At 36.9% G+C, this 27,940-nt stretch overlaps 1 protein-coding gene across 4 annotated transcripts in view; it reads left to right on the top strand.

The window, feature by feature from the left end:
* Positions 1-27,940, top strand: part of MACROD2 (mono-ADP ribosylhydrolase 2) — a 2,013,670-nt gene that overhangs the window by 1,193,147 nt on the left and 792,583 nt on the right. For all 4 annotated transcript variants that reach the window (XM_057529039.1, XM_057529040.1, XM_057529041.1 and 1 more), the window contains exon 6: positions 13,628-13,749. In XM_057529039.1, the coding sequence (XP_057385022.1) occupies positions 13,628-13,749 (122 nt within the window). The remainder of the gene's footprint in view (positions 1-13,627; positions 13,750-27,940) is intronic.

Here is a 27,940-nt window from a genome sequence, read left to right as displayed (position 1 = left end):
AATATAAATTCTGACATAATCGGTTTCTATGAATAGTTATGAATTTTGAGAGTGTAATGATGAAATACTGATTAAATATGAAAGAGCTTATTGTTATCCTATTTACGCACACTGTGAATACAATTAACTACAAGTGCTAACGATAATCAATCAAGTTAGAGATCACTGACTACATGCCAGGTACTGTGCTTGATGCTTTCACATATAATGGCTAATTTATTCCCTGTTATGAACTTGAAAAATAAATATTATTCTGTTTTTACAGAGAGGAGAGGAAAGGTAAAATTACTTTTCCCAGTAAAAACTTGTGGGTAAACTTCCCACAAGTTTACCCAGTTCATGAGTGGGATTTTCCATTGGGATGTGAAGACTTGTTTTCTTGCTCTTTCCTGATATCATTCTTTTTTTTTTTTAACATCTTTATTGGAGTATAATTGCTTTACAATGGTGTGTTAGTTTCTGCTTTATGACAAAGTGAATCAGCTATACATATACATATATCCCCATATCTCCTCCCTTTTGCGTCTCCCTCCCACCCTCCCTATCCCACCCCTCTAGGTGGTCACAAAGCACAGAGCTGATCTCCCTGTGCTATGCGGCTGCTTCCCACTAGCTATCTATTTTACATTTGGTAGTATATATCTGTCCATGCCACTCTCTTACTTCGTCCCAGCTTACTCTTCCCCCTCCCCATGTCCTCAAGCCCATTTTCTACGTCTGCATCTTTATTCCTGTCCTGCCCCTTAGGTTCTTCAGAACCATTTTTTTTAGATTCCATATATATGTGTTAGCATACAGTATTTGTTTTTCTCTTTCTGACTTACTTCACTCTGTATGACAGACTCTATGTCCATCCACCCCACTACAAATAACTCAATTTCGTTTCTTTTTATGGCTGAGTAATAGTCACCTGATATCATTCTATCTGATTATAATTACACATTCTAGTGACCATTTTTAGACACTTCTCTATAATATAAAATATTTTCCTACTCATAATAAACTACCCATTTTTTTACTCTGCCTCTTTCTCTCATCATATTATCATATCACTCAAGCATGACCCCATTTCCAAATGAAATTTGGAATTTTTATTCATTGGCCTACATGTTAGTATATTACTAGAGAATCAATCACCAGGTGTTATTTATTTATTTACATGTATTTCTTTCTTTTAAAATCTGGTATTCATTGCTTAATTATCAAAGCTTCCAGGCAAACATTCCATTGTTAGCATCAGAATTACTATGGAAAGATCTCTTGGTTCTTTGAGTGGTTTTACATTAATGGTTTCCACTAAATAATCTTGCAGAGGCACATGTTGACCTCTTTGAATCTTAGCCTCACAATGAATCATGTTTGAAAGGCTCAGTGATATTTTGTCTTCCCCTGAGTGATTCTATGTCAGACCCAAATAGGCAAGAAAGAAGGAAAAAAAAAGTACCTTGATATAGGAAAGTTAGTTACCTTCAACTGTACAAGTTTTGTTTGTTTGTCTTGCTAATTCTTCTCTTATTTTTGTCCCCATTCTGCATTTTATTTTTATGTTAAGGATAGATTTTTTAGAAGACTTGACAAGCACTACAGTAAGTTGGGCCTCAATTACTATATATTCTGATTTCCCCATTTCTGTCGTCCCCTCAGTCACCCAGAGTGGAGTTACTTTGGATGAATTTTGACTCTTCCCTTTCTTTTCTCCCACCCACCTTGAAACCATCATCAAAATTGGCCAGAACCTTTAAGTTTCTTGAGTTATCTGTGTCCTTTCTCATTCCTGCCAACCTAGTTTAATGTTAGCTGGTCTCCTTCCCTTTAGTAGCTTCCAACTCATTCTGTGAAGAAGGAAGCACAAGGAAGGAAACCATTGTCATGATTTCTCTTGGGAATGCATGATCCTGAAGGATCCGTCTTTGCTTTATCCTGTGATGTCTGGTAGAATTCTTGTTTAAAAAGCTGTGCCTGCCATTTTCTTCTCTACTAGAATCAACTGATCTGGTAGCAGTCATCTTAGACTTTCTTCCTTGAGTCCTAGTTACTAGGACTGGATATTTATATTTAGGGGATATTTATATTTAGTTACTAGATCTGGACTAGTCTTAAATAAGCAAACTGCTTACTTAAGAAGAGCATCTCTATTCTCAAGCAGTTGGCGAGTAGAAATGATCTGATCACTGTCTCACAGAAGTGGAAAGAGAAATTAAGTTCTAAAGATTGAGAATCTTTATATCCAAAAGGCCAAAATTGCATTCAGTTAAGATTACTCTTTTAAAATCCCTTAACTCATGCAAAAGTTGAAACAGAGAAATACCATTTCTTAACGAGACCAGTACGTCTGGTTTTCCCTATAGAGTTGAAAGAGATCACTGTTTCTTCAAACCTGAGAACCAGATGAAGTAGTTAATGGTGCCAATTTTCCATTAGAAGTGGGGATATTTACTTTTAGTTACTAGACCTGCACAGAAAGAAGCTCTAGTGTAGCAATTCTCAAAGCGTGATTTAGGGATACCTCTTTCAGGGGATTTGTGAGGTCAGTACCATGTTCATAATAATATTCAGAGATTATTTACATTTTTCACTTTCTTTCTCTCTTGAGTGTGCAGTGTAGTTTTCCAGAGGTTACATGACATGTGATAGCATCATTTTCCTGATAGTTAATTGTATATGTGCTTTTGTTTTCTTGTGTGATAGATATGACCCACCAAAACAAAAGCTCTCACAGGTCCTCAGTTATTTTTGAGTGTAAAGAGGTTCCAAAACCAAAAAGTTTGAAAACAGCTTCTATTTTGCACAAAGAGCCAATCATGTCTGAGAGGTAGGTGGGAATGCAGTCTGATCTCTTGGAGGCCAGCAATGTAAGTTCATGTTCATGCTAGAGCAAACACTATTGTGGAAATGTTTAGTGAAATCGTCCTTATTATTTAAATATTTTGTCATTCTCACTCCTCCTAACCCCTTGTTCATATTGTTGAATTCGTATAAGTGAACTCATGAAAAATGCAACTTCACAGTATAGAAATTTCCATGTATTCTTTCTTTTAGAATCAATGTTAATCTAATTCTTAAAATGTTCTGTCCTTCTCAGCTGTCTTTTCTAAATACAAGTGTTCCTCTAGAAAATTAGGTGTAGAGCCTTGTGTAGATGTTTATACCATGAAAGTGCAACCCAAAAGAGAGTACAGGTGTAAATGGATGGAGTAGCTGTAGTCCAGTGGTGTCTTATGAATGTACTGGTCTCAGGGAGAAATTAAACCTAGTTTATTTTGATGGAGAGGTGGGTTCATTATACCCAAATGTCACTTTTTAAAGAAACGCAAAAAGTGATCCCATTAATTTTTTGAGAAGACATGTAGAGAATCTGCAATTTTCCATTTTGTGATTTGAGAGCCAAAACCAATCTCTAGAACAAAGCCAATTTATTCTAAAATGAACCATGTGCAGATGAGGGAAGTGACACATTTTTAAAATGCATTTAATTATCTCTTGCAGAAAAAGGCAAAGGAGTCACTGCACACTTTTTTTTTTTTTTCCCGTTGGAAGTCTTGGGAAAGAATCTTATAGCTTTTACTAAAAAGTGTGATGGTATTAGAATTGTGTGTGTGTGGGTGTGTGTTTTTCTTTTTTTAATTGTAGTGCATTTATTAGGAAATCTTTGATCAGGCTTTGCTGAGTCTTTCTGTGAAGAAACAAATTCTTAGTTCTATAAAAATTTATGTTGAATGATCTGAACCAGTCAAACTACATTCCATTGCTTGCTCAGTCTAGTCTGTCCATTTCACCTCATTGTTTTGTCTAATCCAGCTTATCATCTCTGATTAGATTGATTATATCAGGCCAACTTTTACTGAATCACTCACAAATTCACTAATTATCTATTAGGCAATTGTTCCCATAGAGTTCTTGGCTTTGCAGGAGACTCAGACATAGATTGGTCATGTTTTCTGCTGTGGAAGCGTAGTCTCTACATGAAGACAGGAAACACAGAATAACATCACAGAGTTAGAAGGAATCTCGATGCATACATAGTCATATTGATTGCCTCTGATGACAGGAAATTGCCTGCCTCCTCAGGCAGAATGCTGTGTTACTGGAGAGCTCTGACTGATGGAATCTTCTTAGTTGTGTGTACAGAAATGTTCATGTTAAAAGTCATGTAAATGGTCAAACGGAAGTGTTATTGGAGACCAGAAGAGGAGAACTGAGTTCAGTTTAGTTCATGTAGTGGGGTTCATGGATCATATCTTCAAGGAAGGTCAATTCTTTTTGAGTTTCATGGGATGGAAGGATTTTGAGAGGCAAGGATGGAGGGGCTCTCTTGACACTAGGAAAGGCCTGTAGTCAGATAAAACACAAGACCTGTTTGGTGTGAGTGAACAGAGCAATTACCTTATGTACCTGGCACTTAGTGGATTTATTTATTTAAAAAAGGAGAGAATTAATGACTAAGTGAATGATTGCAAAAAAGCTTTTCTAGTCCATACTTGTGGTGGCAAGGGAGCGCTAAAGGAAGGTTGTTGACAAACAAGCACACTGACCCCTCTGCACTTCAGTCCCAGCCTAGATTGCACATTTGTAGAGTTACCCTGCGGAGGGGACTGACGTTCATTTATTTTTACTCACTACATAGAATTTTTAAAGCCTACTTTCCCCTTGTGTCTTCATAAAGTACTGGTTTTGCATCTCTCTGAAAATGCTGCCAATTGCCATCCATCCCTTGAACCAGAACAAAGATCTTATTATTATTTTCCTTGAAAAAGTCATATTGTCTATCTGGACCTCCACCTCCTCTCACCCCTGCTATTGAAGTATTAAAAATGCCATGTATTTGACTCACTTCCTTCTAGGATGTGTTCTCTTTTGGTTCATTCTAAAATGATGGTGAAATGCTGGAATTTTGCAGAAAATTCAGCTTCCCACAGTCTCTCTGAGACCCCTCTCTGTTGGAAATAACACTATTGTAATGCAGACGCCCCCAATACCCTGTGGAATCTCCAAGATTCTATAAATGGCTGACCACAGGATATCCCTTTTATACAAATTTCAATCTATATTATTGCAAATAGACCCTTATGTGTACGTGTCCAGTTGAAATAAGACACAGTCCCATCAATAGGACTGACCTAAAATAAACCTTTGGCAGAAGAGGTAGAGCTAGTAAAAAATTTTAAATGAGCTTTGCCCCTTCCTTCTTTCTTTCTTTTTTTTTTTTAATACGGAGGATAACATTTTGGTAGAAATTGCTCAAGTATTATTTTAAAACTTGACCCTCACAACTTAAGCTTAAAACTTCACAACTTTGAAGTCAATGAAACATGAAACATATTGTCAGCACAAGATGCCCGGAACGTGGCAACACTGTCACATTTTAATGTAAAAATGGGATTCAAACCTCAAACTGAGCTGGGTGTACTCCTTCGAGCTTTGACAGTGCATTCAGTGTGCCTTTATCAGCTGTAAAATGCAAATGGTGTTTAGCTGCTGTGTATTTAATCTTAGACATAGACATAGACGTAGACATTTTATTTAGGGAACCACAGCACCAAGGAGGCTAAGAGAGGTGAACTAGGGTGAGCTAGAAGCCCTTTATAACCAAGAACCCTGGAGGGAAAACTAACAAAACAGGCTCAACTCACAGACTCAAAGGAAAATGCACTAGAAAATAACATTGTTAAGGGCTGGTTTATCCCAAACTCATGCACAAAGCTGTATGACTAGTCTTTCTAAACATGGAAAGAAATCAAACATGCAGCTGAAGAAATGTATGAGAGAATAACCCAAATGTAGAAACATGCTGCAGCTGAAATACAATCTAACTGATGTCTGCTGTAGATTGAAAAGGAACATCTTATGGACAATTGAGTGTTTCTTGAAATATAATAAAAACAAGCTCTGAAAATGTGTATCTGGAAACATTGACCTATATGGAGAAAAAAGACAGCATTTACTTTGTAATGCTATCAGGTGGTAATTCAATTTCCCGTTAACCGAACTTCAAGTATTCTGTTTCAGGTTGCAGATTGGTGGTGCTTATCATATAAATTGGCCAGTAAGATTTGCAAATAATACTTTTAGTGCTTGGTTTTGTGGTTGTAGCTCTAGAAAAGAAAATCAATTTAATTCCGTGCATTGGTTTTTCTCCTTAAAATTCATGCAATTTGAATATGATTGACAGGGCACAACATCATTATGCAGTCTGTTAGATGGACCGATTATGCTTATGAATACAAGAGTGGAGTGAATGAAAGCAACGTGTAATTGATTCTACTCCTGGTCTGACTCTTCATTAACAGTTTGAATGTAGCACAGTTGCTTCTCAGATGGAAAACGATGAGAGCAACCTATATGTATTCCCTCAGTTGTTTTAAAGTTCATTATGCTAATATTTTTTCGCAGAATGTTTTTGCTGCATTTGTTTTATCACGTGGAAGTCCGATCGAATCTTAGTAAATGATTCTCCTGCTTTCAATATTTATTTGGCATTCCAATTGCACATTTTTCAATTTACACATTTGGAAATGAAAGCATGCTCCCTCCGGCACCCCCTTCAAAGACAACCTTCCGTCCTACACTCCTTTTCTATAGACTTCAGACTAATTTCCCAGGATAGAACGAGGTGGGGGGAGCATAAGGTGGTGGTTATAGCTTCAAAACAAAAGAGCTGATTTATAGGCTGATTGATTTCAGAAACAGATGAACAAAATCAGGCTCGATTTGTCTTGCCACACTCTAGTCAGATAAAGTATGAAACGACCTGCCATCCCATTTTGCATACCTCTTCCAGGGCTTGCATTTGAGATGTTGATTAAATGTATAGACCACATTGCTGTTTCCTTGGCTTTCCTCAGTTGTGTAAGAAAGGGCTTCAAGTGCATGAAGGCTGCTCTTCCTTTCTGGAATGTGGAGCTGGACACTTCCCGGAAACAACCTGATTTTCATTGCTCACAGTGAGATACGATGCTGATTCTGTAACAGCCACCCCTGCCCTTTCCTTTGCCTACAAGTTCCTGCCAGACTTTAAGACAGAAGAAACAACAAAATTAGTGCTGGGCCAGGCAGTTCTGTCTAGGAGCTACAAGCGTACTGTGATCTCCAAGTTAGATTGTATTTACAATTGATAAGCATATTAATTTCATATTCAGTCTTTCTCTAGCTTTCTCTAGTTGAGCCATTTCAGAATTGTTGATCCAGAAAAGCCATAAAAAATAATAAAGCGTTGTTGTTGTCTTAAGTTATCATGTTTGGGGGTAATTAAATCAGCAGTTGACTTATTAAGATAATAGGTCTGAGAACTTCATACTGGAAATAGATTTCTTTCTTCTGATGAGAACTTTTAAGATCTACTCTTTTAGCAGCTTTCAAATATACAATATAGTATTAGAAACTATAGTCACCATAAAGTGCATTATATTCCCAGGACTTATTTATCTTATAACTGAAAGTTTGTACCTTTTGACCTCCTTCATCCGTTCACGCATCCCCTCCTGCCCCCAGCCTCTGGCAACCATCGATCTGTTCTCTGTATCTATGAGTTTGCTGGGTTTTTGTTTTTGTTTTTTTTTCTTTTTGGATTCTACATGTAAGTGAGATCATACAGTATTTGTCTTCCTCTCTCTGACTTATTTCACTTAGCGTAATGCCCTCAAGTCCCATCCATATTATCACAAGTGGCAGAATTTCCTTCACTTTTATGGCTGAATAATATTCCACTGTTTATATATATAAAACCCATTTTTTCTATCCATTCATCCATCAATGGACACTTAGGTTATATCCATATCTTGGCTGTTGTAAATAATGCTGCAGTGAACAGGGGGGTGCAGATATCTATTTGAGATGTTTTTCTTTCCTTTGAATAAACACCCAGAAGTGTAATTGTTGAATCATATGGTAGTTCTATTTTTAATTTTTTGAAGAACCTCCATACTGTTTTCATGAATGACTGCATGGAAATAATCATATCAGTTTTTCCTATGATATCTTATTTATCTACCACAACACTTGGTATTTGATAAACATGCTAACCCCCCAAAAGCCCCAGGTGTCTGGGGAATCCTTCATTGTGCCCGTTTTAAAACATGTCCACAGATGCTTTGCTACTTCTCCCATCAAGAGGTGAAGTCTGTATGATTCCACTTGAAATGGGTGGAATTTTGTGACAGTTGCAACCAATCAGGGTACAGTGGTGGTAACACTGTGTCGCCCCCAAGGCTGGGATAGAAAGGATAACACAGCTTCCACCTCTGACGCACTTGGTCTTGGAGCCCTGAGCTGTCATGTGAGCAAGCTGACTGTTCTGAGGCTTCCATAAGGAAACCCAAACTGGCCCCCATGGAAAGTCCCTGAGACCACAGGAAGAGGGAGGGATGTCTGGCCGGTCCCTGAGACCACAGCAAGAGGGAGAGATGTCTGGCCAGCCGGCCCTTAGCTGCTGGAACCCACACTATTCCACTGCCAGCCACTACCCAACTCCAACCATATGAGAGGCTTCATGCCAGACCCCCTAGTTGAGCCATTTCAGAATTGTTGATCCAGAAAAGCCATAAAAAATAATAAAGCGTTGTTGTTGTCTTAAGTTATCATGTTTGGGGGTAATTTCTTGCACAGCAATAGCCAATCAGAATTTACATGTATACAAAGTATGAGGCTAAAGTAATGGAATTCATGATAAGCATGACAAACTTTATATATACATATGTATGCCATTTCCTTCAATAAGTAACCACACTGGGAAAAGTTTATTCATAATCATATTGTCTCTGTGATAGTGTGTCTCCCCACATTGATCTGTGACTTTGGGCATAATTCTTTCTCTTATGGATCCATTGAGCAAGGGAAAATAGATTAAATTTTCTCTACTGTCCTTTTCATCTCTAAAAATTCTTGACCATTGTACAAAATTCTTTGGTAACTGAGATACCTGAGAAATATGTTCCTGTCCTACATTTTCACTGTAAGGTATCTAGGACTCAGTTTGCATATTAAAATTATAGTAAAACTTTAAATATAGATATAAGCCATATAGGTAAAAAATGCCATTTTCCCCACCATTTAAACCCTACTTTTATCTGAAAATAATTGTTTTATATAAAGAGATTATTGAGAGTAGCAAAATAAAAGAAAAATATACCTAGTAGAGTTATTATTTTAAATCCCTTGAAATTATGTAAATATTTTTAAGTGTATTTTCTTATTTATAGTGATATAAGATCATCTTTAGAAAGCACATTAACAGTCTTTATATGTTGTAGGAATATGGAAGATGGAATTCAGGAACTTGGTTTAACCACATGATCTTTGTTTTAATACTGAATTTAATTTTTGTATAGGTAACACATTCACATAATTTGAACATCAAAAATATTAGTAAACAGTGAAAAGTCTTCTTCCCGTATTTGGCCCTATCATTGCAGTTTTCATAGGTTAACCACTGCTGTTAATTAGTTGTTTATCCTCCCAGAGATATTTTATGCATATATTAACTAAAACAAATATGCATTCTTTTCCACACCTGTGGAGGTATTTTTACACTAATGGTACCATGCTTAACATTTCTGCATCTCTTTTCTTCCCTCTCTCCTTCCCTCCCTCCCTCCCTCCCTCCCTTCCTTCCTCCCTTCCTTCCTTCCTCCCTTCCTTTCTTCCTTCCTTCTTCCCTCCCTCCCCCCCTCCTTTCCTTCCCTCCTTCCTTCCTTCTTTCTCTCTCTTTCTCTCTCTCTATTTATTTGTTTCTTTCTTTTTCTTCCATAGTAATATATCCTGAATATCTTTCCATATTCATATATAAATACCTTCATTGTCCTTTTTACAGAAACATAATGTTTCATTGTATAAATGTACAATTATTTCACTAGTCCCCTACTGATGGACATTTAGGTTGTCTCCAAGCATATCATCCACAGAATACATTCCTAGAAGTAGAATTATTATACCAAAAGGAGTCTACATTTGTAATTTGGAAAGATATGGTTAAACCACTCTCTCTGGGAATGGTGCCAGTTTGCATTTCATTGTATAAGCATGTTGGAGAAAATTGAACCATGACTGCTGTTCATTTGTCTGGAAAATAGTGAATTCGACTACTCAGAACCTATAGCTTAATTCTTGATAGACATGTAGAAGAGGGATTGCATTTGAGGGCTGCAAAGAATCTTAGAGGCCATCTTATTCAACTCCTTCTTTTAGGTTTTAAGACCAAAGTCCAAAGAGAAGAATGACTTGCCCAAGGTCAACAGCTGGTTAGTGACAGATCTGGGACTTCTGACAATTATAATCAGATCTTAGGGCTTACAGTCTAGTGCTCTTTCCACACCAGAGGAAAGATGGTAACTGCCATTCCTGCCTGTGTGCTCAGGATCCCTGGGATGCCGCTGCTGCTGATAATTAGCATTTCTTGAGTGTCTGCATGTACCAGGCATCAGATGAAACACTACTGTTTACATTATCTTGTTTATACCATGGAATCCACAAATTCATGTGCAAGATAATTCCATAAATTGAATGCATGTATCTCGTGTATCTCACATGCATATGTCCACTCTGAAGATTGTATTGTGTTTAATAAAATGTAAATTAATACAGAGCATCATTGAAGTTTTAATAGCTGTTTTTTTCTAACTTGTTCTCCATCAGTGGATTTTGAAACTACTACTGTGAAGGGGTAGACCATAAGACTTTTGATATGAAAAAGAGGATCCTTATACTCAAAAAGCTTGAGAGCCACTTAACAGTGTTTAAAGTCCTTTTAACTGCCCAGACATCATTCTGTACTCCATCTGTCTCCATTACAAGGTTAAATGTTAATGATGCCACAAGCACAGAAGAGACCACAGAGATCATCTAAGCAGCTGATTCATTTTGTGGATATGGAAACCAAGGCAGGGACCAATGAAAGGATGGCTTCATCTGGATTACTCCACTAGTCAGGGCTGGAGCTGGAATCAGAAGGCAGGCCTCCTGACTGAATTTTATAACAGGAAAAGGGGGAACTCCTTGGTGTGAAAGAGTCACCCATAAGTACTATAAACAATTAAAATAATGAAGAAAATTTCCTTTCGAGCCTTACGTTGATTCACCTCCAGGTTTGTGGATCTGAGAGGTCGTGATATTGGTCGATAATAACACTTGTCGTGGATGCTGTAAATTTAATACAGAGCATAACCAACAGAGATCAATATTTTGATGTTGAGGATGCTCTTTTATTGGCTGTTTGTCCTCAGACTTAAATTAAATGGAGAACTGAAGAAATGCAAGGAATAATTTTTCAAAAATTCCATGTAAGTTTTGTGGAGAAAGATGGCTAAGGGAGAAAGCAAAGGAAACATTTATTTATTATGTCATTATTTCCTGCCCTTACGGATTTCTGTCTCTCTTTTCTTCCCATTAATGCCCCTAAGCCCTGTGTTCGCTTGGCAAAAGTAGACACATCTTTATGACCTGGATAAGAGGCATTTATTCTTGACCTTCTCCATCCACAAAATAAGGAAACCAAGGTCATATCCTGTTGCTCTTTTCTATGGTATCTGATGGACAGAGGCAATGGGAATGAGGTTTAAGAAAACAAATAAAACAAAAATAAAACAAAAAACATAGATTTCACCTTCAACAATGGCAAGGGGGGGGGGGGGTGTGTGCCAAAATTGCCCTGGAATAACAGGGCACAGGTTAATTTGTGGAAACAGGCCCATGAGGGACTCTGCAAACCTTAGGTTTAGTCAAATGTATGTTGGAAACAGAGCATTCTGTGTTCATCACCCCCCTCCCTTGTGGAGACTCATGATTCATTGTAGTATCCTAAGTGTCCAGAGGAACCCTACACTAAGGTAACTGATTGACTTAATCTCACCTGGTGATCCCCAAGTTTAATTGACCTTTAAACCCATATCTTACTGAACCTGCTTTGGGAAATCCTGTTGCAATTCTTATTTGTTATTACAAAAGAAATATTAGTGTGTGTGTGTGTGTGTGTGTGTGTGTGGTGTGTGTATGTGTCTGTGCGGTTTTGTTTTGTTTTTTGCTAAATACAACCTAATCTCCCTTTATCCTCTCATTCTATTAATATGTCGTAGCGGTTCTCACTTTAAAGCCAGGTTTGTCTGTGAAATAACATCTGCATAAACTCACTAATGAGGTTTCTGCCTATCTTGATCACAAGATATCATCTTCAACATTATCTGACAAGGGTTTAAATACTGCTTAAAGTCATTAAAAGTTGAAATCAACATTTGGGGATTTTCTCAACATTAAATAATACTCTTGACATTTAGCAGACAATTAACAAAGATCTTTCTCTTAGTAATTTATTTTCTGCTATTTAAATTTCATATACAATTTAAAACTATGCCATAGTCGCATTTTGGTAAAACATTCTTATTCTCTTGTTACTGTTTTTGAAATTAAGTGGTACTGATTAGCCAAAGCAAGTCATTTATTTTCATTATAATATTCTAATGACCGAATTTCTTTTTTGATCAAAGTTGATTAGTTATTGTTACTCACATCATTTAAATGAGTTTATAATCCAGATTAACAGGTAAGACTGAGAAGCAGGAGTTACAAGGCATTTTCAAGTAATTTGGATTAAAATTTGGTTTATTTCTTACAACCTTTATTGACTTAAAATGAGGACAGTTCTATTTAATTAAGTTCCTAAACTTAAATGTTTATGTATACCACAATGGCTGGTTTTATATGCCAAAACAAGAATTTTAATTTTGTGTTTTAAATATAAATAGAGGATGAAAAGTACAGATTGATTTTTGAAAGTTTTAATATAGGGAAAAATAGAAGTTAAGTAATTATTAGGAACCATTATCCCCAGCATATCTCACGTGTGTGAGGACCAGTAGACTGCATTGTCAATTGGTAGGGATGCTTAAAAATTATTCCTTTTATAACGCATATATGTGGAATCTAGAAAAATGGTACAGATGAACTGGTTTGTAAGGCAGAAATAGAGACACAGATGTAGAGAACAAACATATGGACACCAAGGGGGGAAAGCGGGGGGGTGGGGTGGTGTGATGAACTGGGAGATTGGGATTGACATGTATACACTAATATGTATAAAATAGATTACTAATAAGAACCTGCTTATTACAAAATAAATTTAAAAATAACCCTTTTAGTGTTATTACTGATTATTATAAATTCTTTTGACATATTTCCAGAAACTTGCCCTTCTTTATTGTGTACAATGCCTGATACTATTGTCTTACTTACAAGTAAAGTGATGTGTAACATTGGTACTTCCTTCCCACGTCAATTCAGAATGTTCATTTTGTAGGCAACTATTTCTCAGTTTATTTCCCACTGAGGATTTGTCTTCTGCCAGCGTGCCAATTATTCACACCTTTTATTATAATCTGTTATGCTTGGATCTGACCAGTAGCGATGGAACAATTTACTGGTAGGGGATTCCTTTTCACAATTATCACCTTCCTGGAAAATTGCCTACTTTAAAAAGCTGTGCTATCTAAAATCTTTTACCAGAGAAGCATTTGCATCATCAGTATTTCTTAGCTTGCTTGTCTCCAAGCTCCAACACAAATACCTAAAATAAATAAAGCACCAATTATGTGAAAAGAGAAAAATATCTTGCTTATCCTATTTTTCCTTCCTTTTGCATTTACAGATGTCATCCATACTGTAGGACCAATAGCCAGAGGCCATATTAATGGTTCCCACAAGGAAGACCTTGCAAATTGCTATAAATCATCTCTGAAACTGGTGAAAGAAAATAACATCCGATCAGTTGTAAGTACTTTTGTGCTTCTTATTTCTTATTCTTTTTCAGCCTTTATATACTGGAAAATCAATCTTGTCCAAAATGAGGGTAGAATATCATTTCTATAATTCTAAAAGCTAAGTTTAACGACCTTAGTACGTGATGTAGTCTATCGGTTATCGTGACTCCACTCGTTTGTATGCCCTAAATATTTGCCTCATTGTTTTAGAATTTAAAAGTATAGAGTCCCAGAACTGGAACCATCACATCTAATTTATTTTCTCCCTGTTGCCATTATCTTTTGAAGAAAATGTTTGTGAGTGTGTGTGTGTGTGTGTGTGTGTGTGTATGTGTTTTAACTTGAAAGATGTTATTCTTTTAGATTGATTTTGGTCTTCCTAAACTAATACTCTGTAGTTGGGTATGCCACATCCCTTCTTTCTTTTATCAATTTAGATGGGAGAGTTCAGAAAATGTGGATCTAATGTATTTCCTTAGCAGTAGGCTGAGATGAAAGGGGGTCTCCTCTAGCTGGATTTGGAGGTATTTATTCACCTGCTTTTCTTTTGCAACATGCCCTACATTTATTACATCTCAATTACACCAGTAAAATAAAACTATGAGAAAAATGAGAGTGTAAATACGCAATCGTTAAGTTAATTTGGGCAGAATCCCTTGGGTTTTTCAGATAGATGTTAACCTTGCTGAAATCATGGAACAGGAAGATAGTTAAACACTTGACTTCTTAGCACGCTGAATGGGTCAGCATTGCTTGCGAGTTCACAGAAGTAGTGGTTTTATTATCTGCATGAAGGAGCATTGAGAGTCAGACGCATTTAGATAACCCTGGGTGGTTGCTGTACTTTTCATGCATGATTATAATTATGAAGTGCCTTTTCCAATGTGAGTTTGCTTAAAATAAGACAACTGTTTTTCAAGCCAATTATACTGCCTTTTACATCTTTGCCTACTTGTTAACAGAGCTAGATATTTCGTTTCACTCTTTGATTTTTAAAAAATTTCTCTTTGCAAATGAATCAATAAGTTAGACACTATTTTGTCTTAGAGGAGAAAGCTGAAGTTCAAAGAGGGAGCAAAGTAAGCTACTAAACCAGTTGACACATTTTGTTCTCTAAAGGAAAATAAGAAAAATCAAAACAGATGTGCACATTCTGGGAATAATTAAAATTTTGTCAATATAACTTATTGATTAAAAGAGGCAAATGGGGCTGAAGTGCTAAGAAAAATGGATATGTATAGAAGTTTCCAACTTGGGAAATATGGACCTTGAGACCTGAAGAGAATTTGCTAACAAATTCACTGGCATCTCTAATGATTTTCTTGAAGTCTATAAAAAGTAAGAAGAGACTAGCCCATTAGAAACAGTGTAAAAACATCACCCATCCTTTTAACAGAAAAAATAAACATCCCTGACTATGATGACCTTAAAATAATCACATCTGCTGTTACTGTACTTGCTACCATGAGGTAAAGAGTGGAAGAATTATCGACTAAGTTAAATTTACTTTTATCAGATGCCCTACAATGCGATACTCTAGTCATCCTGAGATTGGAATTAGGTCTATTCTATGTTACCATGTTTGATGATGATTTTGAGGGGTTAATTACATGTTACTTGGATAAAATTAGCATGTGGTGGCACTAAACTGAAGTCATTGCAATATTAGTAAATAAAAATGGAGATGGAAAATATCTGCAAAATATGAAGGAAAATGTCCAGCTAAATTAATCACCACGTTCTTACGTGGTTGACTGGAGTTGCCATCGAATATCTGGTCTCATATTCTTAAAAAAAATCTGCCTTCCTTGCTTCTTTCTTTGTTTTCTTTTCTTTTTTTATTGAACAATATTGATTTACAATGTTGTATTGAATATAGTTCCCTGTGCTATACAGTAGGACCTTGTTGTTTATCTTGTTTATATACAGTGGTGTATATCTGCTAATCCCAAGCTCCTAATTTATCCCTCCCCTTTGGTAACCATAAGTTTGTTTTCTGTGTCTGTGAGTCTGTTTCTGTTTTATAAATAAGTTCATTTGTATCATTTTTTTATGCTCCACATGTAAGTGATATCATATGGTATTTGTGTTTCTCTATCTGACTTACTTCACTTACTATGATAATCTCTAGGTCCATCCATGTTGCTGCAAATGGCATTGTTTCATTCTTTTTATGGCTTTCCATTTTGTATATGTACCACATCTTCTTTATCCATTCATCTGTTGATGGACATTTAGGTTGCTTCCATGTCTTGGCTATTGTAAATAGTGCTGCTATGAACACTGCGGTGTGTGTATATTTTCAAATTATAGTTTTCTGCAGCTATATGTCCAGGAGTGGGATTGCTGGATCATATGGTAACTCTATTTTTAAAGGAACCTTCATACTGTTCACCATGGTGGCTGTCTTTCTTTCATTTCTTGAAGGAGGAAATGGGGCTTTCTACTTTATATGGAATGTCATGTTCTTGACCAACATTAAAAAAAAAATAATGATGCTAAGTCATCAAATCCTTGTCATATGGGGGGAAATGGAAAATTCTTAGAAATGTTATCATGACTGGATACATCTTTTATTGTACAGGCTTCCACTTTATAGACATTACTGTAGATGGGGAGAGATGTCTGATATCAAAATCCTGGTTAGTAAGATGGAAAATAAAGTTAACTTGAGCTCATTTATATGCATGTCAAAGAAAATTTCTCATAAACCCTTTTATCAGATCAGCTTAGTGTGACCATGGAAAAGTCATGTCAGTATTTTGTAGCCCCAGTTTCCATATACAAAGAATCAGTAAATTATTACTGTCTAAATCATGAGGCTATTATGGGGATCAGTTGAAATAATGGATGTAAAATAACTGGAAACTGTATTCTCTATAAAAGTATTTGATAATATTACTTCAAGTGTAAGATATTTTCACAGTTTATGATTTGGCAAATTTAGGAGATTGAGATCATTCTTGCTTTGATATTCTGAAACCCAGACCTCTAGACATTATCATATCATTTCTTGATGTTTTTATACAGAAATAAATTATCATGAAGTACCCAGTTAGTATATTTGTAAAGGAAAATCTCAATTTTTTCTTCCTCCTATATAGGGAAAAATCTCATTCTTCCCTAATGTGTGTTCCTTCCCTGTTAGTCTCCTTTACTACTCACACAGAATGGTTCACTCATGACATTTCTGGTCACCAAATGTGTGGAGGTTTTTCCCACACTAAGCAACTCTCTGCAACCCCACCTAGGTGTCCTATAATTTAACTCGGTTCTGACACTGTGTACCTGGAGATAGTGTCAGACCCCATAGATTCAGGGCTCAGTGCCACAAGACTGCCACCCGTCCCCCGCCCTTCACACACACCATTAAGATGCCAGTTGCAAGCTCAGGTTGTCACCTATGCTTCTGACCTACTAACTATAGATTGGAAGGTCCAACGACCCTCTGCTTGGGTTCAATTAATTTGCTAGAGCAAGTCACAGAACTCAGGGAAACACTTACATACATTTACCAGTTTATCAAAGGATGTGATAAAGGATTCAGATGAACAGCCAGATGAAGGGATACATAGGACGAGGTCTGGGTGGGTCCGGAGTACAGGAGCTTCTGTCTCCGTGGAGTAGGGGTGGGTTTTTATCCTCCTGGTGCGGATGTGTGCACCCACTGGAAGCTCTCCAAACCCCAAACTATTGGGGTATTACGGAGACTTACTCACATAGGCATGATCAATCATTAACTCCATTTCCAGCCCCTCTCCCTTGTCTGGAGGATGAGGGATGGGAATGAAAATTCCAAGCTTCTAATCATGTCTCAAGTCATCCAGAAGCCCACTCAGAGTCAATTCATTAGAACAAAAGATTTTTCTAGTGCTCTTATCACTTAGAAATTTACAAGAGTTTTAGGAGCCCTGTGTCAGGCATGGGATCAAAGACAAATACTAAAACAAAAGATGCTCCCAGTGTTCTTATCACTTCAGAAATTACAAAGGTTTCAGGAGCTCTGTGCCAGTAACTAGGGACAGAAACCAACATATATTTTCTATTATCTCATACTACTGTGTTTATTTAGGCAATTAAAACTATTAATGTTGCTAATAACGATTAATATCATCTTATTCATAATCATTAATAATATCATTGTTAATATTACCAACTCATGTGTGTCAATACAGCACAGAACATGCCACAAACCTTTATTGCTCAGTAGATGCACTGAATTGAATTAAATTATACTAATCTTGTCACCACATGCAGCTGTCTTAAATTTGTAGTCTAATTTTTAACTTAAAAAAGTACTCTTATGTTATCATGTTTTCTTCCACTATGTGTTGTTTTACAATAAAGCTACAAAAATAAATAAGGAGTAACTAGCTAAGATGGGGTAGCAGATGTGTAACGAAGTGGCTGTAAGGCAGTGTGGTAAATGCCATAAAGGGAATGTATTACTCTACTGGTCTGGATCAGCTAGGCTGTGCTACACCTACAAATAACCTCAAAATCTTAGTGGCCTACATTCAGAGACCCTGGCTTATAGGCATCGCATTGTCTCTGGGCTCTGCTATTTGGAGCTGACAACCTCCTCAGCCATGGAACTTTGCAAAATCATGCATAAACCTTTCACTGTCTCAGATTAGAAGTGACAACACATAATTTCCGCTTCCATTTAATTGCCCAGAACTATTCACATAGTCCTGCCTACCTGCAAGTGGGCCAGGGAAATGTCTGTGAATAAGTGAAATATTTGATGGTACCACTTTTCTGCCAAAATGAAGCCAAAGGCTTTGGTATCACAGCAGAGGGGTCAGAGATGTCTGCTTTACTCTAATTTCTCTGAAGGAATATATTCTTCAAAATTTTGCTGGCGGTAAACCAAATAATATGATCATATATTTATTTAATCAATAATAAGACCTACTGTGTTCCAAGACATTTTTAGATATCTCCTAAGACCTAGAGGATAGAATGTTTACCTTCAAGTATATAATTTGTCTCAATCTCCTGACCATCCAGACAAATAAATAGACCAGATCGTCATGTCCATTGTATGATCTGAGAGTACTCTCTTGTTCTCTCATCACTTTTAAATATCTGCCCATGGAAGCCTGAAATTCTGTAATTAATGAGTAATTTATGATGGTCAGGAGTTGTTCTTTCTCTGCAATTTTCCTTTAAAATGCAAATACTCAGGAGATCAGCAGATGATTAATTTCCTAATACCTTAATTTGAAGAAATTTATCAAATTACTTTTCACTTTGGCAGGATAAATTAGAGGATAATAAAAGTACCAAGCACCTCAGCCTGAGGGAGAATTGGAAGGGAGGTTGGGAGAAACAGGAAACAAAGTGGGGTACAAAGAAATTTCACTGACCTTCCAGTTGTGCTAAAAGGAGATACTTTTTAAATAGAGAAGAAGGAAAAGTGAGTCACATAATTATCTAGAAATAAGGTAGTTATTTGATTACTAGATGTGACATTTGTGGATACAATATTTTGCTATGAAAAAAATAATACTCCTTTTATTAATTTAGAAGAGAAAATTTCCTTAAATTTTTCTCCTGTATCCATTCTTTTTGGTAACTTTTTTCAATATGTACTCGCCTGTTTGCTTTAGGTTGTAAAAGAATAAAAATAAATTAATCAATAAATCTAATGGTTCATTTTACAGTGGCAGCTCTCTTCTATGAAATATTAATTAGCACAGCTTTATTAATACCAAGGATGTTTAAATTTAGGGTTTTAATCATGCAATCTTACCATAGAGAGTTTCAGGTGAAAAATCTGACCAATCTTTCATGCGTCCTAGATGTGGTTTGTGCAAGTATCTTATTCTGTCCAACTTACTTCAAACATTGATTCAGTTATTTTCCTCCAACCATGAGTTCCCCTTGGGCAAAATTCAAATATATGCAAATTTACTTTGGTATACATTCTTGACAACCTTGAGAATGTTGATTCCAGTATAAGCAAAAAGCGTAAGTCACCATGTAGGGGATAATTAGAAATAGAATGAACTGGAAATGGGCACAGGAAAAAAAATGAAAGAAAAGTCAAGGAAGGTGCAGATTTTCTCAGTAAAACCTTGGAAGAGATAAAGGTAGATGTCAAAAAATAGATCCAGATCTTAGAACCACAGTATTCTAATGCATGTAACTTGAGAAATGAATAATCAGTTGCTCATGAAGTCAAGCAACTGAATGATTTTGATTTCTAAGACAATGTTATGTCCTGAGAAAATGAAAAGGGTGTTGTGGCACTGGAGGAGGACTGAACATATACAGAATATCCTTTTGAATGTATATTAGCTAAAATATGCAAATGGAAATTGTTTGTATTTGTGAAACCTCAGGGGCAGAGGTAGGGTTGAAGGCAGGAAGGAAAAATTTCTATGGAGAAAGGGCTGGTAAATAGAGGTTAATAATACTGTATCCATTATCACTAGATGCTGATGTAGAGTTATTAAAATAGCATAGGTATTATCTTATATGTCATGCTGCTTTTATCGTTTTTTGTTTAAGTGAACATAGAAATATATTATAAGGATTTTTATGTTATTCTTGACCTCTATTTCTCTGTCTCTTTTTTTTTTTTTTTACAATGTGATCTAAAATTTCTCAATGTCAAATTCTTTTACCACCAGGTTCAATTTTAGGAACCTAATCCATGCTGTTCAAAGTGATCTCTTCTCTCAGCATCAGTTAAAAGGCATAAATTCATGTTTGTCAGTGATATTAGGTATTCAAGAAAACTCCTTTTAACTGACAAAATATAGTGTGCCCAGTTTGACATTCTTTGAGTGAAAACATGCAATAAAAGATAGATGTTCTTATTAAAATGATTAAGATGTGAATATAAACCAGATTTTACGTAGGTTAAAAAATGATTTTCCCACGAAGTATAAGTGATAATTGATACATGAATTTGGTAGTTTTCTGTGATTATGGGCAGACTAAAAGATAGTTGTTTGTTTGAATGGTGTATACCACTGTGGTTTCCGTATGAGTGTGACGCTAGATGATTTATGGAATGAAAACAATTGTAAATCTTCACTGGTAGGAAACATCCAATGCCCATAGAGGTGCCTCAAAGCTAGATGATGTTCCCTCCATGAGTCATAAGTTCTGAGAAGTAATACTTTCCAATGGAAGAGATGCTGGACCTACAGTACCTCTAGGCACTGTGGCAATAAGCAATTTTGGAATTCTGCATTTAATTGTTTCACTGTAGTGTAGGTTTTCATTTTAAGACATTGTCAAGTGACTCTTATTTTCTTATACAAGTTCCCTTCTGAGAGGGTTGCCATGGCAATGAGTTCTCAGCCTGAAATTCTTAAATGCTGGTTTTATTTCATTATCTGAGTTTCCATTACAGGCCACATCAATCAATGCAGTCCTTTCTACAAGAAGACTTCTGCAGCCTTAAAAAGCTGACCCTTTAATTTGCTACCTCTGCTCCTCCGACTAACTTGATATCACAGTTTTCCCAGCCCACTCTTCATCTCCAAGTACCCTCTTCTGCAGAGCCGTCAGTTTGATCTTCTCTTCCCATTTTCGTAGGCAACATCTAGTCTTGGATTTCATTTCTCTCATTTGAAAATGATGTTGCTAAGTCTCTGTGTCTTTCCTAGCTGGGGTTCTCACAGCTGTGTGACTAATGGTACTATTCATAAATAACAAGAACGAAAGCATCTTTACATTTGTGCTTCACTTTACAGTTTACGGCAGTGTGTTTCTATACATCACCTTGTTTGTTATTCAGATTCTCTAGCTAGCTCCCTGTGTTTCTTTGATTTTGCCAAGGAGTGGGGAAAAGGCTAAATGAATACTTTTCCTTCCTCTTTCTTCCCTACCTTCATCTTTTATGAGATCTCCTAATTGGGCGGAGGGGTACGAAATACGTAATAATACTCTCATCAGGTTATTATTGCTGGGAATGACAAGTGACCAAGGATGGACAGAAGAGATGAGGAGGAAGGGAAGCATGGAATGATGGTAAATTCACAGATCATGCTTGGGAAACTTATACTTCTAAACTCATATCTTCACATATGGCACAATTTGTGTCTTCCAATGGCCACATCAGGGAGAGGATTTGAGTTAGAAGAAATCAGTCATTTAGCCATGAAATATAGTAATAAGAATAGCTAGTAATTTTTCACTTTGTGACAGGCACTGTATTTCACTCATTTAATCTCGGAGCAATCCTGAGACTGTGGTTTCTTCCACTTTACAGATGGGGAATGTGAGCCATAAGGACAATAAGTAAATTGCCTAAGGTCTCACCTCGAAGAAAAAATGGAGGTGAGATTTAAACTGAAGAAGTCTAAATCCAGTGGCTTTACCCACTGTGCTGTTCCTTTTTCCTTTTCTCTGCTGTTTTACATCTCTCTCTCTCTCTCTTTATTTTTTTCGGTCTAAATGGTTCTCAATAGTACTACCTTGTAGGGAGCATTTTGTGAGGGTAGTTTTGGGCAATCACAATTGGGAGGTGCAAGTTCAAGGATGCTGCAACGTGTGGGCTGACCAGGCACATGTTGAGATAATGTTTTGCTGGACAGTCATGTAAGTAAAAACCTATTTATAAACAATAGTGTACATAAAAACAGTATTTTTGCTCTTAATATATTCCTGAACGACCATGAAAGTTAAGGGAAGTTTGCACTTAGTTTGCTCAGAATTTTCCAAGAGTGCCTGAGAAAATCAGCCAATCGTGATGACCGTGCCATTTACGGTAGTTGGCAATGCATCCCACCTGTTTGATTCTGCATTTGCAGATGTTCTCTTGAGGCTGATTCTAGGTAGGGAAGCAACTAGTTGACTACTTCATCATGTGCTACTTTATTCATTATGTGTGGCATTAGGCACACCTAATCATACCTGAGCCTTTACACGTTGAAAAACAGAATTTTACTATGTTGCTTTCCTTTTATATCTATTTCATATTGCACTCATGGCACTATGTTGATTTTGAAAATTGATGCATTTTCTTGATTTGGGTTCCCCCCCAGAAGCAGACCCTGAGAGAAAGATCTGTGTACAAATACTTCATTTAGGAGAAAAACAGGAAGCACTGGCACAGAGTAGGGAATGAGAAAGCGAAGGGAAGGCAACCAAAAGTCACATGTTCAAGCAAGTTTCCTCTGTGTGCAGCTGAGGTTCCTTCCTGCTGGGGGGCTCCAGGAGACCCAGTAGAACATGCCTAGGAGCTGTCCCATCTGAGGAGTGAAGAGAACTGGGCTATTTACCTTCCACTTCCACCTCTGGTTGGCTGAGGACTGCTCCTGGGACATTAACTCCCCCCTCACTTCTTGCGTGCTTCTTGACCAGACTGGGAGAAAGCCCTGAGCCAGAGTCACAGGAAGGGTGTTTGCTGGAGGATGCTGTGGGTGGGCATGTACTGGGACGATGAATTCTTGGAAGATGTGAGTGGGGCACTGATACCCTCTGCCTCCTGCATGTGGGTAAGTTATACTACTTGTAGATGTCACCTCAGCAGAGTCAAGAGGGCTTTACAGAATATTTATTATAAAAAGGGCATGTTGGGTCTGATTGAATTGAGAACTGTTGGCTTAAGTTAAACTGAGTTTCTGATAGAACAGTTTGCTAGACACGAGTTGTCTAAAGATTTTTATTCTTGAACTCAGCCATCCAAATTTTCTGCTTCTTTAAGTATAGTGTGATATAAATGTCATAAAGATGGTGATTAATGAGACTAGTGTCACATTCTATGGAATGCATGGAGTTATGAAAGTGAGTGTAATGCTTAGATAGTGGAGAAATAGTATCACAATATTATGTCACCTTGGTTAATTTTTTTCTCAACATTTCATAATAATAAACTTTGATTCATCATGCAAACTCCAAGAGTTGGCCACCTAAGGTTGGCTGTATGTAAAATCATTCATCAATTAGGAGACTTATACTGGCAGAGAGCAATTTGATTAGCAGGTTACCTTTGATTTTATTCCAATATAAGGAGTCTTTCAAATTATCTTCCTTAAAAATTTTAGAAAATACATTATCTTATATTTTCTTCAAGAGTCTTACAATATGATCAGTTCTTTCTGTAAGAGTGTTTGAAACATTTTGCTTCATCTCATCTAATGTTGAAAGAATTATTTTTAGTCACTTGTACATTCTGCAGATGTACATCTACTAGCAAAAACCAAGGAAAATATATTTAAAGTGAAAGTATAAAATAATTTCGCTGGATTTGTCAACTTGATTATTTTTAGTTCTTTTATCAGACTAGGGAACATTCCCAGGAAAATCATTACTGGTTTCTACAACAGTGTCTTTCAGAGGAAATACTAGCCCAGGACACTGTCAAAGAAAGTATATTACAGTGATATTTGTATGGAAACTGTAAACAGATTTGCAATGCAAGCTTTCATCTTGAGTGTTTTATTTTTCCCTGACCTGAGCAGCAGTTATTAGATCACCGTATCATGAGGAAATAGTCAATTCAAAACACGGACCACAGAATTTGGTTTGAACAACGGGGCAATTTTGGCATATATCTAGAGGGTTAATAGTCTAGAGCAAAGGCAATGGCTTTAAACTGTGCATTTTTTTCTTGCAAATGTTCAGATACAGTTTTTATAGAAGAGCAATTTCAATGAATGGAATCTAAGCTATTCTTAAGCTGTTGAACTGAGACACTAAAAGAGCAAAACAAATAAAACCAATAAAATTTTTAAAATAAAAATAAATCTGTCTGTATCAAGAAAGCTCTCTAGACTCGTTTATGTACAATTCAGTAGAGTTGTAAAGAGGATTTATTTATTTATTTTTAATGGAAGCATCATGGTTTATTCAGTCAAGGGGAAAGAAACTAGGGGAAAGAGAGGGGATAGTTTAACATATTTGGGCTGGGTGACAAAGAGTGGAAGAACCACCTATATTACTCCTGGTCGCACAGTGTTTCCATGCCTTCTCTCTCTGCCATCTCAGCCTTTTCTATTACAGTATGGATATGAAGACCAGAGTTGAGGTATGAGCAAGGGAACATGGCAGATGGTATCTGGGGCCAACAACACACACCTGCTCTATGAGAAAGGCACAGGGGCAAGAGTGCCTGGCTAGTAGCTCATCAATTGGGTGATGAACAGCATCTGTATTTCTAAATCAAAGCAGATGTGTAGGGCCAAATGACACCATGATGGAGATCATGAATAGGAAGTCACTTTAGAGCTCACATTGCTGTCACCCTAGAGGTGGCCCTTATCTCTTTGTATTTAGAGATAACACTTTTGTTTGTTTCATTTTATCATGGATCATACCTTAGAGGTTATTAACTTATAAATGTATTTGACATTCTATGAATCCTACCTATATCTCAAAATCTACCTTCTTAGTTTTTATCATTACTCAGCACGTGAGTTTCGTACATCCCATTTGTTTTTCTACTGTAGAAGAATTGAATATTCTCAAATAACACAATAAATACGTTACACTTTTTGGATTAAAAGAGATGACATATGAATATTGTAATGGGGTTGGATGGGTATGTGGGTATTTATTACAGCCAACCCTCTATATCCTCAAGGGATTTGTTCCAGGACCCCCACAGATACCAAAATTCAAGGATGTTCCAGTCCCTTATATAAAATGAGTACTGTCCGCCCACCATGTCCAACCACCATGTCTGTGGGTTCTGCACCCACAGACATGGACGGCCGACTGTGCACTGTTTTCTCTATTTTTTGTGCATGTTTGAAACTTTCCATAATAAAACAAACTTGAATGTTTAAAAATATAAAAGGCAGTGATAAATATTAGTATGTACATCCAAGGATTTTCATGAAGCTAAAATAAAACAATACTTATGAAGTTCTTAGGAGACTGCATAGTAAGGTTTATTAATGGTAGTTTATCCACCATATATGTATTGAGCAACTAACACATTCCAGTCACTGTTCCAAGTTCTTGGGATATGTTGGCCCTTGTGGAGCTTACATTCTACTGGTAGTAATTTTCACTATTATTATTAGATGGTTTCACAACATTTCTAGATGCTGTGACTTTTATTGTTATTGTATTCCTGGGAAATTATCTCACCATCATTGTATTTTTTACTTTATTTTTGTGATTCCTGAATCTTTGAGAAGCTAGGAAGGTGAGAGAGCTGAGTATAGCTGCAGCAAATGGTAATTCTATGAAATGGTAATAGCATAGCTCTCAGCTAGTATACGTTTATAAAGATACATGGTTATGTGACTAGTCCTGTAAAGAAGAAGGCACAAGAGCTATTTCTGAAGATCAGATTTTATTGGGCATCTGATAATTGATCAGAAAGCTGTCTGGAGGAACATTTGAAGCAAACTACTACAGAAGGTCTTCAAAACAATGAAAGTCCAGAAATAACTTTTCAAACATTTGATATTTTTTTTAAGCAAAAGTTAGATGTTAAGGGCATTTCCCTACTAAAAAGGAATAGCGAGAATCCATACTAAATGCTTTCACTTTCTTGGGATGTTTGGATACCCTGGGGAGATGGGGTTCTCATATGAGAGTGTGGCCAGCAGTATGAGTAAAGAATAAGTGGCACGTTCGACAACTTAAAGTAGAACCATTTCTCCATCAGGTCCATGCTTAATGCAAGAAGCTAAGCTATGGATGGACCTAGAGACTGTCATACAGATTGAAGTAAGTCAGAAAGAGAAAAACAAATACCGTATGCTAACACGTGTATGGAACCTAAAAAAAAAAAAAAAAAAAATGGTTCTGAAGAACCTAGGGACAGGACAAGAATAAAGACGCAGACATAGAGAATGGACTTGAGGACATGGGGAGGGGGAAGGGTAAGCTGGGATGAAGTGAGAGAGTGGCATGGACATATATATACTACCAAATGTAAAATAGATAGCTAGTGGGAAGCAGCCGCATAGCACAGGGAGATCAGCTCAGTGCTTTGTGTCCACCTAGAGGGGTGGGATAGGGTGGGTGGGAGGGAGACACATGAGGGGAGAAATATGGGGATATATGTATATGTATAGCTGATTCACTTTGTTATACAGCAGCAACTAACACAACATTGTAAAGCAATTACACTCCAATAAAGATGTTAAAAAAAAAAGCTAAGCTATATTATTTTTACCATCAACAAAACTGTAATTAGATCCCTCAAGACATGTATTAAACATTAAGGAAAAATATTAACTTTATAGTGGAGAAATCCAGCAGATATCACCTTAAGCAGATTAACCACCAGTAATAAGACATATCAAAATCATGAGCCTCTTGATGTGATAGAATAAGAAGGGTACTTCATCATTGCTGTGGTATTTTTGCCAAAAAGGTATGACCTCAGTCCAAATATGAGAAACCATCAGGCAAACATCAGGTCACTATCGGTGTATCTTAAATTATCCATATATATGCAGTAGGACCAGCTTGTACTGGCTTGTAAGAACTGATACAATTTCATGAATTTTGTAAGCCAATTGTTAAAACATAGCTTGTATTAAAAATGAAATTATAGGGCTTCCCTGGTGGCGCAGTGGTTGAGAATCTGCCTGCTAAGGCAGGGGACACGGGTTCGAGCCCTGGTCTGGGAGGATCCCACATGCCGCGGAGCGGCTGGGCCCGTGAGCCACAACTACTGAGCCTGCGCGTCTGGAGCCTGTGCCCCGCAGCGGGAGGGGCCGCGATGGTGAGGGGCCCGCGCACCGCGATGAAGAGCGGTCCCCGCACCGCGATGAAGAGTGGCCCCCGCTTGCCGTAACCGGAGAAGGCCCTCGCACGAACCGAAGACCCAACACAGCCAAAAAATAAAAATAAAAAAAAAAAAAAAAAAAAAAAAAAAAACCCTTCCCAACTTCCTCCTTTAAAAAAAAAAATGAAATTATACAAAAATTAAATTATATATATCTTGACACTCATCACTTCCTAATTAGTTTATTACATTTTACTCTTATGTATGCTCTTGGGTTTATTTATATCTATGATAACTGAATGGTAGAAATGCTCTGTGCTGGTGACTACTGTACATCTCTTCCTAATTCCATGTTCAGTGACAGCACATAGGTAGCTTTAAATTGGCCATGGTGAGAGTATTTACACCACAGAAATCAACAAATGCTGTAAATCAGGGCTTGGTTTCTTGTTTTGCTGATTGTCTTGACTTAAGGAAATGATGAAAAATGTTAATAAAGCAGATTAAATGTGTTGTGTCCATAGCTGTTATATTGTGAAAGCCA

Source organism: Balaenoptera acutorostrata, chromosome 15 (assembly GCF_949987535.1).
Source record: "Balaenoptera acutorostrata chromosome 15, mBalAcu1.1, whole genome shotgun sequence".
Classification (NCBI taxonomy): domain Eukaryota; kingdom Metazoa; phylum Chordata; class Mammalia; order Artiodactyla; family Balaenopteridae; genus Balaenoptera; species Balaenoptera acutorostrata.
The sequence above is the reverse complement of the archived record's forward strand: the minus strand, read 5'-3'. Positions and strand labels throughout refer to the sequence as shown.